General features: G+C 40.5%; 1 protein-coding gene across 3 annotated transcripts in view; it reads right to left on the bottom strand.

Annotated features, from left to right (window-relative positions):
* Positions 1 to 23,512, bottom strand: part of slc7a9 (solute carrier family 7 member 9) — a 64,211-nt gene extending 40,699 nt beyond the window's left edge. The window contains exons 1-3 of one of the 3 annotated variants that reach the window (XM_087995566.1): positions 23,433 to 23,512; positions 22,099 to 22,224; positions 11,720 to 11,887 (exon numbers count right to left, since the gene is read on the bottom strand). In XM_087995566.1, coding sequence (XP_087851692.1) covers positions 11,720 to 11,848 — 129 coding nt within the window. In that variant the 5' untranslated portion in view covers positions 11,849 to 11,887; positions 22,099 to 22,224; positions 23,433 to 23,512. Of the gene's footprint in view, positions 1 to 11,719; positions 11,888 to 22,098; positions 22,399 to 23,432 lie in introns of those variants that run through there. The other 2 variants (XM_087995567.1, XM_043706833.2) reach the window with 2 other exon arrangements.
* Positions 23,513 to 24,014: the final 502 nt, after the last annotated feature.

Below are 24,014 nucleotides of genomic sequence, written 5' to 3'. Positions count from 1 at the left end.
CATGTACAGCACATCATCCGCCGTCATTTCCGCCACTTCCAAACGGACCCCACCACCTAGGATATATTTCCCTCCCCTCCCCTATCAGCATTCCGTAAAGACCACTCCCACCGTGACTCCCTCGTCAGATCCACACCCCCCACCAACCCAACCTCCACTCCCGGCACCTTCCCCTGCAACCGCAGGAGGTGCAAGACTTGCGCCCACACCTCCCTCCAAGGCCCCAAAGGAAACTTCCATATCCGCCACAGATTCACCTGCACCTCCACACACATCATCTATTGCATCCTCTGCACCCGATGTGGCCTCCTATATATTGGGGAGACAGGCCGCCTACTTGCGGAGCGTTTCAGAGAACACCTCTGGGACACCCGGACCAACCAACCCAACCACCCTGTGGCTCAACACTTCCCCTCCCACTCCACCAAGGATATGCAGGTCTTTGGACTCCTCCATCGCCAGACCACAACAACACGACGGTTGGAGGAAGAGCGCCTCATCTTCCGCCTAGGAACCCTCCAACCACAAGGGATGAACTCGGATTTCACCAGTTTCCTCATTTCCCCTCCACCCACCTTGTCTCAGTCAAATCCATCGAACTCAGCACCGCCTTCCTAACCTCTCCGCCCCCACCGCAGTCTGACCTATCACCCTCACCTTGACCTCTTTCCACCTATCACATTTCCGACGCCCCTCCCCCAAGTCCCTCCTCCTTACCTTTTATCTTAGCCTGCTGGACAAACTTTCCTCATTCCTGAAGAAGGGCTTATGCCCGAAACGTCGATTCTCCTGTTCCCTGGATGCTGCCTGACCTACTGCGCTTTTCCAGCCACACATTTTCAGCTATTGTGGAGAATACCACAGCCAGATCCAATGCTGTCTTCAACCACCACACAAACATACATGTATTGCCATTTCCAGGTTGGTGCATGGACATGAGAAGATGGAAATTTGACTAATTTTCTGCTTTCTCATACTCTGAAATCACCAGCCCAGATAACATGCCCAGAAGCTGCATCCACCAGCACCCATCAAGTTGAGATCAGCTGGTTCAGCACAGACTGTGAATTAATTCTACTCCTTTCATACTATGTGAAGTTCAGAGACCTTTCCTCTAAAACATCACATTGCTAATACAAAAGGACTTGCATTTGTATAGCATGTTTCACTCAGGGTAGCTCAAACCACTTCACAGCCTATGAAGTACACTTTAATCATAATTACAACAGATAAGTGCAGTAATCAATTTGAGAACAGTCAGATCGCACAAACATAATAAGGCCTGCAAGATGCTTAATTAAGCAATAAGTCAAGACGCCAAATGAATTCCTCAGCTTCTTTTCAAATATTGGCATTGAATCTTTTCGATCCGCCTTGCACAGGTGGTCAGGATCTTGGTTTCTTGCCTTATTCAAGAAATAAAGAGTCACTGACAGCTCAGCATTCTTTTTGCATTGCTCTAAGTATGACCCTAGTTCATGGGCAGAATTTTCCCTTTCTCAGTTAGTGAGATTTATGGCACTGGGTTTGCAAAGGCTCAGCATGACTGTGTTTACACAGTCTCTTACCCTTCACCTCATTCACTACGCTCTTGGACACCTTTTTTGAGGAATCCCATGGCCACAGAACCAGAATTGCTTGCCACTGCTGGGATCTACCAGCTTTCAGGCCTCAAGTGCCATATTTAAAAGTGAACAGTACATCAGTTCAGGTATTACCCACCAGGAACTGTCCCTCACACTGTGATGCTTGAGCCTCAACATTCAACAAATGGTCCAGAGGAAAGGATAGCTCTCTGCCTGCTTCACAAACAGGGACCTGGATTTGTCGGTGAATGGGATGGTGGAGAGGAGAGCAATCTTTTTCCAATCAACAGCCATGGGAGGCCATGATATCAGATCAAGCCAGACGGTTCACAGATTGCAGCCTAGATCAGTGCTATGTCCCTGGTAAGAGAAACGTCCAGCAGTGCAGTGAGAAGGTAATTGATCTTCTGCGCTCTGCAAGGATATGTTTTACCATCTTCTCTCTGCTACCCCATACTCATAGGCTGGAAACCATTCTCTGCAGGCAGATACCACCAAGCCTCATGGGTTATAGTTCTCACTATTGTGTGCATTATGTCCACTGAACAGCTCTCAATCTCTTCATCCTCCCAAACTACTGACACTATCGACCCTCTGTACGACCTGCTCACTTACTATCTGATATGTTGCTCCCCGCCTTGTGCCTATGCATTGTCACTAACTACTCTTCCATCCACTTCCATCTCAGTCAATCCCTCTTATAGTCTTGTTGCAGGGAATATTGGCCCATAACCAGGCAAAGACAAATCCAGGATTTGGCAAATGAAGAGTCTGACTGATCACATGGGGATAGAAGTCCTCAATTGCCAACAAATCCAATGAGCTTCATTGTGCTGTGCTGCTCTCCCATCATCACCAGTGCTCACTCATCTTTCATGTGCACAAGCTTATATCCCTCTTGAACAACTCTTCTCTAATCCCTCTCTTCTCTAATCTGGGCATTAGTGCCATCCAGCTGACCCTCAGAAAGAAGTCAGTGCCAAAGACCCTCATCGGCAGCTCCACTTCCGAGGAACACTTCAACAGTGCACCAACAAGGCCTCCAGCTGCTCAGAGACTTCCACCTCAGTGCTAAATGAGACTGAGGAACACAATGCAGTGAGCACATGACTGGCACGTATCTGCAGCTGGTTGAGAAAGAAAGATTTCTGACACTTAAAGGATCACTGGAGACCAGGCACCCACTCAATTCCATGTAGGCGATGATCTTCCTGTTATTTGCCGTGGGTGACCTTGTCCACCTGCACATGCATGGTAAAGGAACATTAGGCAGGCTTCACAGAGGTACTCGGTAAACCTGATCAAAAATTGGAGGAGCCACCAATGTTATTGGTAACATTATGACTCTGGCATGCATGTGTCTGGCTGGGTCCATGGACAGGGTGGTGGTCACCATGGAGACCCAGCACCAGCACACTGTGTTGCTGGGTATTCAAATGGCCATGCTCTCCAACACTCTAGTCACAGGTACTCAGCATCAATAGCAAGGTAAGAGGGATGAAGGGCCATCTTAAATAAAGTGAGCTGTAATGAACTGCAAATGTATGGAAGTAAGATAGTCACCACTCAGTTCTGAAGTCGCCTTTTACAACTTGAAGGGGAAAACAGTAGAAGTTTTCACAACATCAAACATCTGATTTTTAAAATTCTCACAGTATCTTCTCACCTTTCCCACCATTCACAGGAGGGACAGGAAAATTCTGTTGCATACACTTAAATTTCTGGAGTGGAACTTGAATCCACATCTTCCTAAATCACAGGCAACAGACTGAGCCCAGGCCAACACTAGCATGAACTCATCTCCTGTCCCAAAGTATTCCAGTTCCATCAAACTTCCAGCAGAATCGAATTCTGTAATCTAGTAATGATGCTAGGTTTGCCAAGCAGGGGTGTGGAGTGGTGCCAACAATACATTTACAAATAATTACAAACTTAATTTCTAATATAAGTAAGGCATTCATGAATTCACTAAAACTGCCTCATCAAATTATTTATCTTTACTTAAATTGGACTTTCCTTAAACTTGTGTAAATCACTGGAATAGAAATTAGTATTTAACCAAAGTTTAATTATGTATTGTGCTAAATTGCTGTTTATTTTGCTGAGTAGCAACATGCAAAGCTTGCACAGTTAATTGCTATTGTGTGAATTATTACTGTTAAAAGACCATCTGACTTAATGCCTAAAAAAAATCAATGTTGCAATTTACATGAATTTTAGCAAGGCTTTTAATAAAGTCCCTCATGGCAGACTGGTCAAGAAAGTAAGAGCTTATGAGATTCAAGGCAAAGGGACTCTTTGGATCCAAAAATGTCTGAGAGGCATGAAGTAGGGTATGTTCGATATAGGTGTTTCTTTCACTGGAAGTCTAATGAAGGGGCTGCACTCTGAAAGCTTGTGATTTCAAATAAACCTGTTGGACTATAGCCTGGTGTTGTATGACTTCTGACTGTCAGTTCAACATCCTTCACAACAGTGGGGTGCCACAGGGCTCAGTGCTGAGCCTTCGCTGTTTGTGGTGTACATTAATTTTGATATAAATGTAGAGGGTATGATCAAGAAGCTTATTGATGACATGAAAAATAATAATATGGAGGATTGTATTGGACTGGTCAGCTGAGTAGAGCAGTGGAAAATAGAATTCAGTTCAGAAAAGTGTAAGGTAACACACTTGAAGTGGCCAGGGATTACACTATGAATAGTATAGGATCCTGGAAAGTATTGTAGGTGAGTACTTGGTGTACATATCCACAGATCCCTGAAGGTAGCAGTGCAGGTGGTCAAGAAGGCATATAGGATACTTGGCTTTATTGGCTGAGACACAGAATGAAAATGTAGGGAGTTTATACTAGAACTGTATAAAACACAGACTGGCCCACAGCTGGAGTTGTGGTCACATTGAAGAGGGTGCAGAGGAGATTCACCAGGATGCTGCCTGTATTGGAAGGTATGATATAGGAGGAAAGATTGGAAAGACTGGGATTGTTTTCCTTGAAGCTGCAATAATTGAGAGAACATGTAATGGAGATGTAAAAGGTTATGAAAAGTATAGATTGATGGCTAGGAAGGCATTCCTGTTCGTTAAAGGGTCAATAGCCAAGGACCTGGTTTTAGGGTAAGAAGTAGAAGGCTAAGAGGAGAGATGAAGAGAAATGTTTTCATTCACCGAAAGGTGGGTATCTGGAACTCACTGCCTGAAAAGTGGTTGAGTCAGAAATTCTTGCAACATTATCAATATTTAGATATTCCCTTGCATTGTCATAGCCTCCAGGACTATGGGCAAAGAGCTAGAAAATGTAGTGTAGTCAGACCTTTGTTGACTGGCACAGATATGTTTCAAATGATGTGCTGTTAAAAATCTGAGCTATAAAGACTAATGTAGCGCAAACAGTAAGTACTTGGAGTAAACAAGATTTAGCTCCTTATTTAATAGCTGATAACAATAGTAATATTAAATATAAACCAGTCAGAGGCAAACAAACACTGACCATCTTCTGTTGCATAGAGATTTGCCATCTTAATTTTCTTCACCAGAAAATCCCTGCACTCCCTAAATTGCATCAGGTAATTGTTACCTAAATAATCTCAGGATCTTTTTCCTTTTGCTCATAAGTCCAAATGAAATGCCTACTGTTCCCCGTTTGATGATGCACTGTATGATACCAGTACCTCTGTTGACCTGTCTGTACCCTACGACAGTTTACTTTAATGTCCAAATTTACCTTATTTTGGATATGAAAATAAAATAATGCAGATGATGGAAATTTTTTTTTAAAAAGCAGAAAATGCTGGAATTAATCAGCAGGATTGGCAGCATCTGTGGAGAGAAAATCAAACCTAATCTTTCATCATTCCTGATGAAATATCACAAACCTGAACATTGGGCTTGATTATCAAATCTGTATAATTTCTGAGTCCTGACCCTGTTGTTCACAGACCAATATTTTGAAAAATTTTCATTAAAAATATGCAAATTCAGTGCACAATTGGTGAGACAGAACACTTCCATGAGGTGGGAGCTGTCTGCAGCATGTGAGTGGCAAAGGCAGCTGGCAGCCATGATAGTGGGCATCAAGAGTGTGATGCTGGAAAAGCACAGCAGGTCAGGCAGCATCCCAGGAGCAGGAAAATCGACGTTTTGGGCATAAGCCCTTCATTAGGAAAAATGAAGGCAGCCATCCCGGCAGCCATGATGGTGCCTGCCAAAGCCTTATGAAAGACAGCAGGTAGCACCTCAGACAACAAGTAGTATAAATACTCACAAAATAACTGTAAGGCCAAATAAGATGTAATGCACGTATCCACTACATGATTCTTCAGGACCTGATACCTTTCATGCATCAAAAGAACATCTTTCACTTTTCCCTGCTTTTGATCTGACAGCTGTGCACTAATGTGAACCAAGCTTTATGTTTTCCGATTTTCCAGTTGAAATTGTGTTCTCACCTCACTGTCTCAAGTTCCTGAAGGAAATCTCCTCTTAATCTTCTGGGTTCTAAGGATAAAAGCCCCAGCTATTCCATTCTCAGCATTCTCCTGCTCCCTCTACAGGGCCTTGAAATTCTTCTCCTTCTATACTCACTTTGAGCAGAACTTCGGCGGAGAGGTAATACCTATTCCAACAAGTCCTGACAAACCTATCCCAACAGTCACTGCATCAGAGGTCAGATCAGTTTTCCTTCATGTGAATCCAAGGAAAGCGATGGGACCAGATGGAGTACCAGGCCCCGAACCAGAGGACACAGCTTAAAAATACGGGGTAGACCATTTAGGACAGAGATGAGGAGAAACTTCTTCACCCAGAGAGTGGTGGCTGTGTGGAATGCTCTGCCCCAGAGGGCAATGGAGGCCCAGTCTCTGGATTCATTTAAGAAAGAGTTGGATAGAGCTCTAAAGGATAGTGGTTATGGAGATAAGGCAGGAACAGGATACTGATTAAGGATGATCAGCCATGATCATATCGAATGGTGGTGCTGGCTCAAAGGGAGAATGGCCTACTCCTGCACCTATTGTCTATTGTCTATTGCCATGCACTCAGAGCATGTGCAGATCAACTAGCAGAGGATATCTTCAACCCTCCCTGCAGCAGGGCACTGTCCCTGCCTGTTTCAAGAGAACCAATATAATCTCTGTGCCTTCACAGACTCATGCAGCTTGTCTCAATGACTACTGCCCAGTGGTCCTAACTTCGGTGGTCATGAAGTGCTTTGAAAGGCTGGTCATGACATTAGGTAAAAACAATGACTGCAGATGCTGGAAACCAGATTCTGGATTAGTGGTGCTGGAAGGATGCTGGTCATGACATTAATCAACTTGGGCCTCCCCACTACTCTTGGCCCACTCCAATTTGCATTTGGACCAACAGATCCACGTCAGATGCCATATCACTTGGCCTTCACTTAAGAATCTACTCATTGACTGCGGTTCAGCCTTCAACACTATTATCTCCTTGAGACTGATTACTAAACTTGGTGATCTTGGACAAAGCCACACTCTCTGCAACTGAATCCTCAGTTTCCTGACCCACAGGTCACAATCAATAAAGATTGGGGACAATATTTCATCCTCATTAATACTCAACATTGGAGCCCCCCAGGGGTGCGAACTCAGCCCCCTACTGTACTCACTGTATACCCATGATTGCATCGCCAAATACCAGACTAATGTTATTAACAAGTTCACTGATGACACCACCATAGTCGGTCGAATCTCAGATGGCGACGAAACAGACTACAGACAGGAGGTGGAAGACCTGAGAAAATGGTGCATTGAGAACAACCTAGATCTCAGTGTCGGCAAAACCAAGGAACTCATTGTTGACTTTCGGTGGGATTTACTCATGCCCCCCTACACATTAGCGCACAGAGATAGAATGAGTGGAGAGCGTCAAGCTCCTGGGAGTGGTCATCCACAACAAGCTTTCTTGGACTCTTCATGTAGACGCACTGGTTACAAAGGCCCAACAATGTCTCTTCTTCCTCAGGCAGCTGAGGAAATTTGGCATGACAGCAAATACCCTTGCCAACTTTTATAGAACATCGAGAGCATTCTGTCTGGATGTATCACTACCTGATATGGCAACTGTACCATTCAAGATCAGACACAGTTACAGAGAGTGGTAAACTCAGGCCAGACAATCACAAAGGCCAGCCTCCCATCTGCAGAATCCATCTGCCAGGCCCGCTGTCAAGGAAAGGGCACCAGCATTCTCAAAGAACCATCCCACACTGGCAATGCTTTTCTACAACCTCCACTATCAGAGAGAAGGTACAGAAGCCTGAACACACACACCAGCCGCTTTCATAACAGTTTCTACCCTACTGTTATTAGAATACTGAATGGACTCACATACTTAACATTCGCCTGTACCTGTGTTTTTGTTTTTGCTGCTGTTTACCTATTATTTACATATCTATGCTACTTAACTATGTGATCTGCCTGTATTGCAAGACAAAGCTTTTCACTGTGCTTCAGTACACGTGACAACAAGTTCAATTCAATTCAATTCAAATTCTTCTTCCTTTTTAACTCATCAGCAAAGTGAGGAGACAGATTGCACTTGCATGGAAGTACAGAGAAGTTCAATTTTGGAATTAAGCCACTTGGCACATGTCAGTTTGTGCTAATGCTTACTCTCAATGTGAGCAAGTTATTTTATTCTTTTTTATCTATTTGGTTTTCTTATATATCACTGCTCCTCTGTTTCCTTTAGCCACTATCCAGTTTGATGTTTAATATTGACAATTTTTATCCAGGTTACACTAGAAATGCATTCCAAAGCCTCATAACTATACAAAAATATTCTTTTTCACTCTCTATTCAGAATATTTTCCATCTATTCCTGCTAAAATGCTCCTTCTACTCAGGACCTCTCAAGAACTAAATATTCATTGACACCAACCATACTTTCATAATTGTAAACATGTCTGCCATTTTTCTCCATTTGTTGTTCCAATGTATAATAAGACTATTCTTCCAGGCTGACGTTGTATTTGTAATCAGAATCTTCCAGTAGCATTAAGTGTCCCAACTGTGCGACCAGAAATGTGGGACTCACAGCTAGGTCAACTGACTACGTGCATTCACATGGTGGCCAATTAATTAGGTATTCCTGGATGAAAAGGTCAACCAATTATGTGGCGGGGGTGCACAAAAGGTTAAAAATCCTACAGTTAACTTACAGGGTTGAATGATTGTATTTGTAGGCCACCTGAGCAAGCTTTTATTCTCCGCTATCCAGTAGCAGCAGACTTGCTTTGTCATTGGATGCCTTCAGACCATAGCTGCTGCTAGATCCTTCTAATCTTTCCTTTCTTCCTCTCTGTATAACCTCATCAGCTATCTGCTATTCTGCAATGATGTCTCAGAGCAGATAATGTGTGTTTCCACAGTTTGACAATGCTTCCATGAAGGTGCTCTTCCAGTCTGTCGGGGAACATTGGGACGTCCTAAACAAAAAAAGAAATTGCGAGAGAAACTCAGCAGGTCTGGCAGCATCTATGGAGAGAAAGCAGAGTTAACCTCTTGGGCCTGGTGACCCTTCTTCAAGACCTATCAGTTCAGATGAAGAAATGGCCCAGTCATAGGATGTTACTGTTACACCGTTCTACTGTGACTTCCAGCAGTGCAGATATATTCACCTCAGTGTTTAGGCATTTGTGGTTAGACATAGATCACACTTGATTAAGTTCTAGGTGCCCCTCCTCCTCCTGACAGGACAATTGTGTGCCAACAGTGGGGAGGAGTGTTAGCAAGCCACACTGGGGTATAATCTCAGGATGCCCCAGGAAGCTGCCACATCTCCTCCCCCTTCCTAGTTACCCTATTGCCTCTAGAGGTGAAATTGTAGAGGATGCAAGTGCACCTCTGCAGGACACCCTCAGCACTGGAGCTCCCCTCTGCTGTAAGTTTTGTAAGTTTGGAAATCCTGATCATGTGTGTGGCAATACAAGGAGGCAGACCTCCATGAACTACCACCTTGAAAACTATTGGTATTGGATTGTCTCCTAGTCCATGAAGCTGGAGAAAAAAAATTCCTTGACATTCTGAGCTGTCTCTGACATTATGGTCAGACATTTTTCTGTGAAGTAATTACTTCACTTGCGGTATAGTTTTGATTTTGCACCAATGCTCAGTGTTTCCCTGACTTTGGTTGGCATCATTTGGAACTGACTGAGCACTGTCGATATTTCTTGTTGTGTCCTGGCCATTGCGTGTATGCTCCTAGGCTCCCTTTGCTGATTCCTCTCCAGCTGTGTCATTTCCATCCTCGATGTGTACTCAAAAGTTGCAACAATCTCCCTGGACACTCCAACATTGACCCTAGAGCAGGAAGCATCACCTTGCATTTTTCTCAGTCATCTCTGGCCTTCCTTCCATCATCAGGAGTGCTCGCAAAACTAGAGTCAATGGGAATTGGGGAAAACTCTCAGTTGGTTGGAGTCAAAGCTGGCACATGAGAAGGTGCTTTTGGCTTTTGGACTTTAATTAACTCAGTCCTGGGACATCTCAGCAGGAGTTGCTCAGTGTCCTAGGGGTAGCAGCCAACTTCAGCTAAGGTTTTCCTTACATAAGAAGATCAGAAAGTGATTTGTTGATGATTTCAAAGTATTCAGCAATCTTCATGACTCCTCATATACTGCATCAGTCTCTGTTCATATGTATCAAGACTTGGATAGTATCTAAGCTTGATCTGATAAGTGGCAAGTAACATTTATGCCACACAAATACCAGGCAATGAACATTTCTAATAAGAGAGACTCTAACCCTCTCTCCTTCACATTACTATCACTGAATTCCTAATTAACAACATTCTGGGGATTACCATTGACCAGACACTGGCCTGGACAAACCATATAAATATTCTCTTAAAGAGCTGGAAATATGCTTGGAATTTTGCAGCAAGTAACACACCTCCTAATTCTCCAAAGCCTGACAGGATTGGAGTTGACTCAACAGGCTGAATGGCCTGATTCCACACTGCAGGGATTTTATAATTCCATGATGCTCTGCTGCTCTGACTGAGTTCATACACACACTAGTTTTGTATTCTTGGTTTATATTAAATTAATTGAGGTTAAATACCCCAGCTGCTGACCTGGGATTTGAACTCATACCTTAGGGTCTTTAGCCAGGAATATAATCACTTAGGTATTGCATTGTTTCATCCAAAAAGGTTTGGACTTTATGATTGTTAGTGCAGAGAATTATGCTCCTATGGAGTTAGAGCTACATGTAATTAAACTCTTTATAAGTAAATGGGTTGAGTAAATTAAAATTGTAGCCATGTTTGTGTTTACTGTGCTTCAGTGAGAATATTGAAGTACTAAAGGACAACGTCCCTTAACTTGGCTTGCTTAGATGATTGGCTGTACTTTGTTGGTTCAGAAACTCAATTCAAACTAACCAACTTTGTGAGGGACACTATAATGGTGGAGGATTGGGTGAGTGTGGATAGAGGTCAAAATTGAAAGAAGCAACTTCTTACCTGCAAAAATGGTTAACTATCTATGATAAAGTGTGTATATATGTTTGTGTGTGTGTGAAAGAGAAAGATATCTGGCAATGACAGATTTTGTGAATAGAATGCTAAATTGTACTGCTAAGTATTAGATATAGATAGAAATCTTTGATTAATTCAGATCCAGTTGGATACATTGTGAGGAACTATGAGGTTTGTTCTCTGCATTGAAGAAATTATTTGACTTCCCTTATTGAGATTTAAATTATCACATGAAAATTATACAATGAAGATTACAATTTTGAAGGCATCACTGCAACATTGCCTTCAATTTTATGTCCTACAATGAGTGAACATTACTTGTAATACAAATAATTGTAAAGAAGAATCATAGAATCCCTACAGTGTGGAAACAGGCCATTTGGCCCAACAAGTCCACACCGACTCTCCAAAGAGTAACCCTCCCAGACCTATTCCTCTACCATACTACTCTATATTTACCACTGACTAATGCACCCAACCAACACATCCTGAACATTATGGGCAATTTAGCATGGCCAACTCACCTAACCAACAGTTTCGATTGCCTTAAAAAAAAGCTAATTGCACAGCAATTTATATTGGTTGAACTTTCTAGTCCTCCATTGTATATAGTTGGGAATACCATACTTGCCTGTTGTTTTAGAGCCACATGGTTTGGTTCATTTCCTCTCATGCCCTCCAACTCCAGTTTGTCAGGTGCTCGATTCCCATTTCTCATTCCTGTATTATTTTCTCTCTTCCTCAGATTCTCCTCATCCATTTTTCTAGTTTTTCAGCTCTGGAACAATTGTGGAAGTACCTGTAAACATTTTTCAGTTTTTAGCAAAGAACCATAGTAGTTTGAAATATTTACAGCTCTTAAGTGAATGAATTGTGTATAATTGAGGAGGTCCTGGTAAAATTTGTATTTGTCAAATAAATAACAATTTGTGTTTTTTTTCATTCTTGAACTGCAGGATTGGGGATTTACATTTCTTACAATTTAAGAAATTACTTTTCTTTTTATATCCATATAGCAGGGCAGTAGACGTCTAGGCTGAACATCTCTATGAAAGATAACATTTGTGATGGTGCAATATATCTTCAGTACTGTTCCGAAGTATCTGTGTTGATTTTGTGTTCAAATGTATCAATAACCCTCTGACTTCAAGGCAAGAACATTAGAATAAGAGAAAGTTTGAATTATAGAAAGTGAAACTGCATCATTGCTTGCCAAAACATGGAAAATAGGAGCAGGAATAGGTTCCACAGCCCTTCAAGCCTATTCTCAGAGTCATAGAGTCATAGAGATGTAGAGGACAGAAACAGACCCTTCGATCTAACTCGTCCATGCTGACCAGATATCCCAACCAAATCTAGTCCCATCTGCCAGTACCTGGACAATATCCCTCCAAACCCTTCCCATTCATAAACCCATCCAAATACCTTTTAAATGTTGCAATTATACTAGCCTCCACCACTTCCTCTGATAGCTCATTCCATACATGTACCACCCTCTGCCTGAAAAAGTTGCCCCTTTGGTCTCTTTTATATCTTTCCCCTCTCACCCTAAACCTATCCCCTCTAGTTCTGGCCTCCCCCACCCCAGGTAAAAGACTTGTCTATTTATCCTATCCATGTCACTCACGATTTTATAAACCTCTATAAAGTCACCCCTCAGCCTCCAATGCTCCAGGGAAAACAGCCCTAGCCTATTCAACCTCTCCCTATAGCACAAATGCTCCAACCATGTCAAAGTTAAAAATCACACAACACCAGGTTATAGTCCAACAGGTTTAATTGGAAACACACTAGCTTTCGGAGCAACGCTCCTTCATCAGGTGATAGTGGAGGGCTCGATTGTAACACAGAATTTATAGCAAAAATTTTCAGTGTGATGTAACTGAAATTATACATTGAAAAATTGATTGTTAAGCCTTTCATCTGTTAGAATACAGTGATAGTTTCACTTCTTTCATGTGTAAATCACAAAACCTTTTTTTTAAAAGTTGCATTCTCGGGTTAGCTGTTAATAATGGCGATAGCTAGACAATATGTTGAAGGTGTTGGCCCCCTGTGTTCTCTGTCTATTCCATGATGTTTAGATTGATTCTAATCTAAAAAGTGAGATAACAGAGTTTTACATAAATTCATGCAGTTTTTCAGCTCAGAGTTCTACATGAATGCATGCAGTTTTTGAGCAAAGTACAATGTAACTCTGCAAGTACAAATTCACCATGTCAATATCCTTGTAAATCTTTTCTGAACCCTTTCAAGTATCACAACATACTCTGCTATTCAATATGATAATTGAGATTTTAAATTTTAAAATATGAAGGATCAATTTCTAATATTAATAAACAAATACATTTTTTCTTAATTTCTAACACAACTGCTTCATGTATCACAGGCGTGTTAATATCAAAAAGCTCTAAATATCCAAATTTGAAAATCTTGCATCCTTAAAAATTGAAAATCTGATTAAACAGTTGGTTAATTGCATTATCACTATTGTTAAATATAAGGTTCCACGTACTTGCATGTCACAAAACTGCATGGATGAACAGAAGTTTAGTTTATTTGTTTTATTTAACGTTAAAAATAATTCTAATAATTTTGAATACACAGAAAATTTAGTATCAACAGATCAATAGCAGGATTTTGTGTTTGGAGTATTGTACTCCTTCAACATTATGTATCTTTGGTTAAAGTAGGATTGGACATTAGGTCATTAGATGCCCCTGTGGAAATAATTTTTCACCATAACCTTTAAGAACGCAGTTTGTCCGGTTGTTTCCTTTACTCTGATTTTTCTGGATCAGAGTCAGATGCAAATGCCAACATAGTTTCCTAATGGTTCCTCACTAAGAAAATTAAATCAATATGTTCAAACTGAATTGATTGTTGTCATTTTAAAAAAGATAGACAAAATGAATGAGACTGAACAAGATTATCTGAAATTCCCAAGGGGGGTGGCACATGATGGATTCTATTAATTCTTTGAGTTTTAACTAGGTTTCCTTAGATAAATTGTATATATGTTTTATACTTAATACAACATAACATAGTGTGTATTCCTAATTGTACTCAAAATCAATCCTTATTCACTGCTGCTTCTTAATTTTTTTATTCCTTTCTCTGAGAATTCAGAAGTGCCAGTTGATACATGTCCAATGACTATTTACACAATTATGCATTTAGCATTTTGCAATGGCCACTAGCAAACAACTATGTTCATAGACACTCTGTATCAAAAAGCTTCAATGCTGTACTTCAGTTCAGACTCAAAAAATTGGACTATAGGTCCCAGCACCTTGCATCATGCAGACCTGAGCACAGCTCTTCTCCCATGTAGTCTAACCAGCAACAAAGGCATATAACTCATATAAACATTGATGTTTCTGCAGTCTGTTTGGAGAAATGCAATTGTAAATAGTGTATTAGTGGGCTTGCCAGTCATGTGACTTCTACCTTTGTCTAACTTTTTTCACTCTTATTCTAACATATTATTTGAAATATAATGTAGGACATTTACAGCTGAACAAGAGTGAATCTTCAAGGTTGTAAGAGAACCAGTTACTTTTTTTTGTGAAAAAAGAAAATTAAAACCACATTCTGAACTTAGAAATGCAGGGTGAGTCAGAATGGCTGTCATTTTCCAATCCCTGTTACTGTGGAAATGTAAGGCAATATGAGACAGAATTTGAGTTTGTACTGGTCTTTGTGGAAAAACAATAAAATAGCTACATAACTGATTGAAAAGGCTGAGAAAATAAGAGTTGCAATGATGTTCGTAGCATGAGGAAAGACTGCTGCAGACCGTATTGAAGTCTCAAGCTCACTGAGGAGTAAACGATCCAGAGAGAAGGAATACTGTACTTTTTGAAGATATACTTCAAACCGCACATTCATGTTATTTATGAAATATTTGTAATTAACATCAGAACTTGGGGGTGAAAGACTACTGATCAATATGCGGTATCACTATTAGACACAAGAGCAGGAATAGGCTATTCAGTCCATCAAGTCTGCTCCACCATTCAGTGAGATCATGGCTGATCTGATAGTCCTCAACTCCACTCCCCCGTCTTTTCTCCAAAGCCCTCAATTCAATGAATGATTAAAAATCTGTCTATCTCAGCCTTTAATATACTTAACAAAGCAGCCACTACATCTGCCTGTGGTTAAGAATTCCACAGATTTATTACCCTTTAAGAGAAGAAATTCCTCCTCATCTTTGTCTTAAAAAGGTGATCCCTTAATCTGAGATCATTTCCTCTGGTCCTAGACTCTCTCAAAAGAGAAAACAACTTCTACAACTATCCTGTCAAGTCCCCTAAGAAGGTACAGTTTTTTCTCCATTTAAATAATATTGTAATAAATACATTCTATTCTTCCTGCCAAAGTGCATAACCTCATGGTTTCCTATATTCATTCCATCTGCCATGTTTTTGCCTACTCACTTAACCTAGGCAAAAGTGAGAACTGCAGATGCTGGAGATCAGAGTCCAGATTACAGTGGTGCTGGAAAAGGACAGCAGGTCAGGCAGCATCCGAGAAGCAGGAAAATCAACGTTTTGGGCAAAAGCCCTTCATCAGGAATGATGGCAGGGAGCCTCCAGGGTGGAGAGATAAATGGGAGGGGGGTGGGGCTGGGGAGAAGGTGACCAAGAGTACAATAGGTGGATGGAGGTGGGGATGAAGGTGATAGGTCAGAGAGGAGGGTGAAACGGATAGGTGGAAGGAAGATGGCAGGTAGGACATGTCATGGGGATGGTGCTGAGCTGGAAGGTTGGAACTGAGGTCAGGTGGACGGAGGGGAAATGAGGAAACTGGTGATTGAAGTGTTCCGAGGTGGAAGATGAGGTGTTCTTCCTCCAGGCATCGGGTGGTGAGGGAGTGGCGTTGGAGGAGGCCCAGGACCTGCATGTCCTCGGCAGAATGGGAGGGGGAGTTGAAATATTGAGCCCCAGGGCAGTGGGGTTGATTGGTGGGTGTCCCAGAGATGTTCCCTAAAGCACCCTGCGAGAAGGCATCCAGTCTCCCCACTTAACCTCTCTATATCTTTCTGTAAAATTTTTGTATCATGCTCACATCATGTCTTAACTGAAATAATCCAAAAGCATTCACCTTAAGATCTGAGTTAATGTGAAATATGTTGTCTGATAATTGCATGCTGCTTTACGATACATCTGCAATTTTTCCTCATGCAAGAGATGTGCTCCTCAGTTATTGTTTATGCTCAGACCGAATGGTTTGACCAGAGCATGCATATACAAGCTGCAGAGTGAATGGACTTGCTCTCTGTGACAAATGGGTGGTGCTGAATCTCTACAAGGTGTTGTTAAGAAACACTGGAGTGACATAGAACATAAAACAATACAGCCCTTTGGCCTCAATGTTGGGCCAACCTGTGAACTAATCTAAGCCCATCCCCCTCCACTATCCCACTATCATCCATGTGCTTATCCAAGGATTGTTTAAATGTCCCTAATGTGGCTGAGTTAACTACATTGGCAGGCAGGGCATTCCACACCTTTACCACTCTCAGAGTAAAGAACCTTCCTCTGACATCTGTCTTAAATCTATCACCCCTCACTTTGTAGATATGCCCCCTTGTACAAGCTGACATCATCATCCTAGGAAAAAGACTTTCACTGTCTACCCTATCTAATCCTCTGATCATCTTGTATGTCTCTATCAAATCCCTTCTTAGCCTTCTTCTTTCCAATGAGAACAGACCCAAGTCTCTCAGCCTTTCCTCATAAGACCTTTCCTCCAGACCAGGTAATATCCTGGTAAATCTCCTCTGCACCTTTTTCCAATGCTTCCACATCCTGTAATGGGGGCGACCAGAACTGTACACAATATTCCAAGTTTGTCCGCACTAGCATCTTATAAAATTGCAGCATGACATTACGACTCCGGAACTCAGTTCCTCTACCGATGAAACCTAACATACCGTATACCTTCTTAACAGCACTATCCACCTGGGTGGCAACTTTCAGGGATCTATGTACATGGACTCCAAGAACCCTCTGCATATTCACACTGCCAAGAGCCTTTCCAGTATTCTGCCTTCCTGTAATTCTTCCCAAAGTGAATCACCTCACATTTAGCTGCATAGAACTCTATTTGCCATCTCTCAGCACAATTCTGTGGTTCATCCAAGTCTCCCTGCAACCTGTAACATTCTTCTACACTGCCCACCACTCCACTGACTAGTGTCATCTGCAAACTTACTAACCCAGTCACCTATGCCTGCGTCCAAATCATCTATAAAAATGATAAACAGCAGTAGTCCCAAAACAGATCCTTTGGCACACCACTAGTAACCGGACTCCAGGCTAAATATTTTCCATCAACCACCATTTGTTGCCTTCTTACAGAAAGCCAGTTTCTAATCTAAACTGCTAAATGAGCATGCCTCTGCATTTTCTCCAATAGCCTACCATGTGGAACCTTATCAAAGGCTTTATTGAAGTCCACATACACTACGTCAACTGCCCTACCCTCATCCACATGCTTGGTCACCTTCTCAAAAAACTCAAAAGGTTTGTGAGATATGACCTGCCATTTGACGAAACCATATTGACTACCTGCAATCAAATTGTTGCTTGCTAGATGATTATAAATCCTAGCTGTTATAGTCCTTTCCAAAACTTTTCCTACAACAGACATAAGGCTCACTGGTCTATAATTACCTGGGTCATCTCTACTGCCCTTCTTGAATAATGGCACAACATTTGCAATCCTCCTGTCTCCTAGTACTAAACCTGTAGACATTGATGACTCAAAGATTAAGGCCAAAGGCTCCAACACCTCCTCCCTAGCTTCCCAGAGAATCCTCGGATAAATCCCATCCGGCCCAGGGAACTTGTCTACTTTCACTCTTTCTGAATTGATAACACCTCTTTCTTACTAACCTCAATCCTTTCTAGTCTGATATCCCATATCTCATTCTTCTCCTCTACAATATTCTCCTTTTCATGAGTGAAAACAGATGAGAAATATTCATTTAGCACCTCTCTGATCTCCACAGAGTCCACACACAACTTCCCACTTCTGTCTTTGACTGGCCCTATTCCTACCCTATTCATCCTTTTATTCCTCACATACCTACAGAAAGCTTTAGGGTTCTCCTTTATTCTACCTGCTAAAGACTGCTCATGTCCTCTCCTTGCTCTTCTTAACTCTCTCTTTAAATCCTTTCTAGCTAATCTGTAACACTCCATCACCTCATCTGAGCCATCTTGTCTCATCATCACATCAGCCTCCTTCTTCCGCTGAACAAGAGATGCAATTTCTGGAGTAAACCATGGTTTCCTTACCTTATCACTTCCTCCCTGCCTGACAGGGATATACCTATCAAGGACATGCAATATCTGTTCCTTAAACCAGCTCCACATTTCGATTGTCCTCATCCCCTGCATTTTGCTACCCCATTCTATGTATCCCAAGTCTTGCCTAATCTCATTATAATTGCCCTTCCCCCCATCTATAAATCGTGCCCTGTGACATGTACCTATCCCTTTCCATCGCTCAACTAAACATAACTGAATTATAGTCAGTCTCTCCAAAGTGCTCACCTAACACTAAATCAAACACCTGGCCTTGTTCATTAGCAAGTACCAGATCCAGTATGGCCTCCCCTCTTGTCAGCCTTTTGACAAACTGTGCCAAGAAACCCTCCTGCACACATTGGACAAAAACGGATCCATCTGATGTATTAGAGTTATAGCATTTCCAGTCAATGTTGGGCAAGTTAAAGTCCCCCATCATGACCACATGTTTACTCATACCCAGAATCGTTTTGCTGATTCTCTCCTCCACATTCCTAAAATTCTGAGGAGGCCTATAAAAAAACTCCCAGCAGTGTGACCTCTCCTCTCCTGTTTCTAAACTCAGCCCATACCACCTCAGTAGACAAGTCCTTGTCAAAAGTTCTTTCAGTCACAGTTATACTGTCCTTGACTAACAAGGCCACACCTCCCCCCTTTTACTGCCTTCCCTGTTCTTAATGAAAGATCTAAACCCTAGAACCTGCAACATCCATTCCTCACCATGCTCTATCCATGTCCCTGAAATGCCCACAACATCGAAGTTCCGGGTACCTATCCATGCTGCAAGCTCACCTACCTTATTTCGGATACTTGTGGCATTGAAGTTGACACACTTCAAACCAGCTTGCTGTCTGCCAGCACATTCCTGTGACCATGAAATCCTGTACATGCCCTCCCTACTCTCATCCTCCTGTGCACTGGAACTACAACTCAGGTTCCCATCCTCCTGCTGAGCTAGTTTAAACCCACCCGAATAGCACCAGCAAATTTCCCACCCAGGATATTAGTACCCCTCTGTAGATGTCCCACCTTCCACAGAATGAGCCCCAATTATCCATGCACCTGAAACCCTCCCTCCTGCACCATCCCCCTTGTGCCAAAACCCAGTCACTCACTTCTCAGATGGAAGGAAGCTGGAATCAAAGATAACTAATTAATATTTCTGCTTAGGTAAAATGAGTTATTTTTGAGATTAGGATAGTCTTCCTTATAAATCATTAATATCAAAGGTAGACAGCAATTTTCAATACATCTTGTGTGATTTGTTGCCATACAAGAGATAGACAACATGAGAGAAAATTAGCTAGGCCTGTGATTTAAATTCAATGATTCACCACATAGAACATGGGTTAGACACTTGCATTCAGTTTGAATTCTCAGCTTGTGTGGGTTTGAAGAAGGCTATAAGATTTGTATAGCTTGGATTTAAGAAAGTATTCGACAGCATGAAATACAGTGAATAGCAATATTTTCTGTCAGGCTGAAAGGCAAATGGGAAGTCTCTTTTCCATGGTTTAAAGTATAAGTTGCTTAGAAAAATAAGATAGTGTATGGTCAATAGTACTTTTTAATCATTTGTTACAGTCAAAGTTAAACATAAAATCATGACATATTATTTCAGCAATCAACTGGAAGTTAAAATTTCTCTTTAAAAAATATCAGTCTCGATGGAAAGTGGACAGTTGCAGAGTTTAAACAATAGTTAGAAGAAAGAACACATTATTAGCCCATTTCCTTACATTGTGTGGAGATACAATAGAGCTAGATTCTCCTCTCTATAATTTTGTACCGACAATTGATCTCTTCTACTATAATTCAAGATCACAATAGTTGAAATGTAAACCGCATTCCGGATACCATTCAAATAACCATCCTGTTGTTTGGTGGGAATGTAATTTCAGGGCAATGGCTGATGGTGATCTTCCTGATACCCATACTATGTCTCTGATCTTCTCTTGATGGAAACAATTTTTCATGTCCTTCTTGCTTAGTTAAGCATTATCTCCAATTTTAAGCTATTTGTAGTTTCAACCACCTACAAATATACAATACCAAAAATGATTTGGTAAAATGATGATAAGGAGCAGATGGAAAGAAAATTAGGAAACCACTAACACCTTCTCAACAGTGATGATAAGGAGAGAAATGATGAAGAGGGAATTATGAAATCCGAATCAAATCACCTGTGAGTTCTGCACAGACCATAAGCCGAATGAAAAGGTGTTCTTTAAACTTCAGCAGTAATAATGTCAACTAGCAATGTATGCCACCTATAGGTTATAGGTGATAATCATGCACCATTTATTAAATTCGCTATTGCCTGTCCAGAGCCACACACTGCTACACTGTGGGCAGGTCCTGGCCTAAACATCATATTTTATCATCATCAGAGTTAGATAACCCTTCAATCATAAAGTACGTTCTGGAAAGAAAAGTCTCAAATTACTTTGCGAATGGTTGTACTATAAAACTTTTCAAAAAAGCCTTAAATAAACTGACATAATTTTGATGTAATTGTCCTCTCATCTTTAGGTGTGCTTCTCCACCACCATTGCTAATTTACAGAATAGTGTATTTCAGGTTGCTGGAACCATTCTGTAACAAGTCACTGGAAAACACAACAGCCATAAAAAAGCAGGAAAAGTACATTACATCCATCGGAATATTGATTTCCGATATTTTCTATTGTGGCTTACACTTTCATTTGGTTAAAGTCTTATTTACACGAGAGCAACTTGAGTTGCTCTTTAATTTTCATTCTTCATTCCTAAACATTTAAGGAGTATTCTCCCAATGTTATCCTTCCAGCAGGCTGTTGTGAATATTGAACTTGAATAAATGGTCAGTAAATGGTCAGGTTGTGTTTATTTGAACTTCTGAGAATACTGTGAGTAGGCAGCTCGCCAGTCAAAATGTTATGCTACAGGTCTTTCAATGAAAAATTTTGGGTACATACTGACAAAATGTATAAATAATATACGTAAAATTAAATATAAATAATATTGCAATTGTGCCTGTAATTATTCATCACACTGCACAGAAAATACAGTGTGGAAGTACCTAAAGTCTCCTGCCAGAGTTCTATCACAATACAAAAGGCAAACCTGCTGAGTTGGTAAGAATTGTAACTAGAATGTTTCTCCATTTTTCTTCAAATTGTAATATTCCAGTCTCAACTCAATTAGAGACATAGAGATGTACAGCATGGAAACAGACCTTTCGGTCCAACTCATCCATGCCGCCCAGATATCCCAACCTAATCTAGTCCCATTTGCCAACATTTGGCCCACATCTCTCTAAATTGGTGTTCATTTTAAAATCATTCAGTGGTCAAATAAGGTGTTCAAAGTGGCATGGGATGGTATTGAACGACTCTTTCAAAGAATCAGTCTCTTTCTTTTTAGATGATACCAAAGCCAGATTGACTTATATTATAGTTAGTTAGTAGCGACTTCCTATGCAAAACCACACAACTCTGTCAAACAATTGTGCTGCAGTACATTATCTGCTCTGAGTCTATTACATATTAGGCCGTGGAAAGATTAAAAAGTAAGTCATGCAAATTAATTAAAGCATGATGTTTTCATAGCTGGCGAGTAGCAGATACTGAGGTAAATTTCTCAAATGTATTTCTTTAACTTTAAGAAATATTTTATTACAAAATAATACTGCAAACCACAGTTCCTACCTTAGTGTTAAGTAGTGACTTCTGTTGCCTTGGAAATGAAGTAAGAATTGTGCTTGGAAATCTGTTCCTTGTGTTCAATTGGATTGTAAAACCCTTCGCTGTTGTTTACCAACTAATTTGAAAGTCCTGTTAGTGAGAGTTGATTGTAATGATGCAAAAAATTATTGTTGCTGACATAGTTCTCAGGATGTACTTTGCCTGTACAGGGATTACTTACAAAGTAATGATTAATCAAGACTGTTATGTTCAATTTCTGTTTTGTGGAACGCTTCTGAGCATAAAAAAGAATCAAATTTTCATACTTGCTGAATAATTTCTCATGTCTGTTTGTAGTTTTAAGATGTTTATTATGGACTAATTTGCAACAGACCAGGTATAATGATTTCTATAGTTACTTTTCTAGAGTGAAGCTTCTTGGTTAACTGATTAACTACTTTCCATAACGACCCTAATAGCATATTGAGAAACTGAATCTATGTCAACGAGCAGCATTATTCATTCACATGTGAATTTTGGAATAGTTTGAAAGTTTTCATGGAATGGTTTAAAGCAGACATTTAGAGCAATTTTATGTCGGAGGTTTCAACAAAGTATGATAAGGTCAGTTTTTTTTCTGATTAAGATTGATATGAGATGAAATGTTACGATTCTAGCAATAGTCTGTATTACAAAATGTCACTTTCGAACTATTAAATATAAAATTATAATCAACAAAGTCTGTATTTATTTGCTCCAAACCATTTGATGTAATGGGTTTTTTAAAAAATTGATATATGCTAAGATCTTTGTTAAAGAAAGGAGATGCATTTGACAAAGTTTAGGTATCAACTTACTAGTGCTTTTATGCTTATACACTTGCTTATGTAAATGTCAAATGGTTTGTGATGATAATCTAGTACTGTATTGGAAAACAAAATTAAACTTCACAGGCATACATGTTTCTATATCAAGTTTTAGATCTAATATTATGTGTCAGTTTGAATCAGGTGGAGGTTGCAGTCTGCTTCTACGGACAGTCATTAAATCAATCATCCATAAATATGATAGTAAACATACTTTAAAAATCAGAACTGGCTTTAGGCACATAATAAACCCACAGCTGCAATACTGTGTGAATGGGAGATTGCCTTCAAACAGTGGAGTACCTACTCTAATCACTCCTGAAAAAAAAGGACAAATAATGTCAATAATTTGCAACTTCAGCAGTTTAAAGGAACATTGCTTCATGGACTTAATCTATCTAGCCACAGGTTTTCAAGAGAATCTTTCTTTTTACTGTGGTCTCACAGTAAAAACAAATTTGTGGTCACCACTCAGAATCAATCTGCACTTACATGTAATTACATCTGAAATGTTTGTTATCTGTTTTTCATGATGCGAATAATTCATCTTCCTTTATTCCCAACTCTGTAGTCAAAAATACAGCAACATTGTAGGTACAAGCATGGAGCTTTGGTACCCAGACAATTAATTCTTAAGTCTGCATTCAATGACACCACTTGCTACAATTAAGAAGAATTGTAGTTGTACTGTCAGGAAGTGGGAAGAGAATAGTAACTTGGACTATGTAATTTCACATAGTCTACTCTACTGAGTGGGACTGTCCTATAGTAAACAACTCTGGGATTTTTCTATTCAAATTCTGTGGGATATAATCATAATTCTAATACTTTGCGAAACTATAATGAAACATCCTCTGGGAACAAAATAAGGCTTTATTTAATGCCAAGGCTGTACTGTGATCATGCTGCATTGAAATTGCCAACTAAATTCACATTGAGATGGACACAACTGTCTTTTCTCCATCACAGTTGCTTCAAGTTCCTACAAAATCAAACATCTTTTTTCCAAAAAGATAGTGTGTTTTTAAAAAATTGTAAAAATATTACAAAAAAGTTTAAAACTGAATCTTCCAA

This window comes from Chiloscyllium plagiosum, unplaced genomic scaffold (assembly GCF_037043375.1).
Source record: "Chiloscyllium plagiosum isolate Xiang-an unplaced genomic scaffold, Cpla_swu_hap1 HiC_scaffold_17, whole genome shotgun sequence".
Lineage (NCBI taxonomy): Eukaryota > Metazoa > Chordata > Chondrichthyes > Orectolobiformes > Hemiscylliidae > Chiloscyllium > Chiloscyllium plagiosum.
The sequence above is the reverse complement of the archived record's forward strand: the minus strand, read 5'-3'. Positions and strand labels throughout refer to the sequence as shown.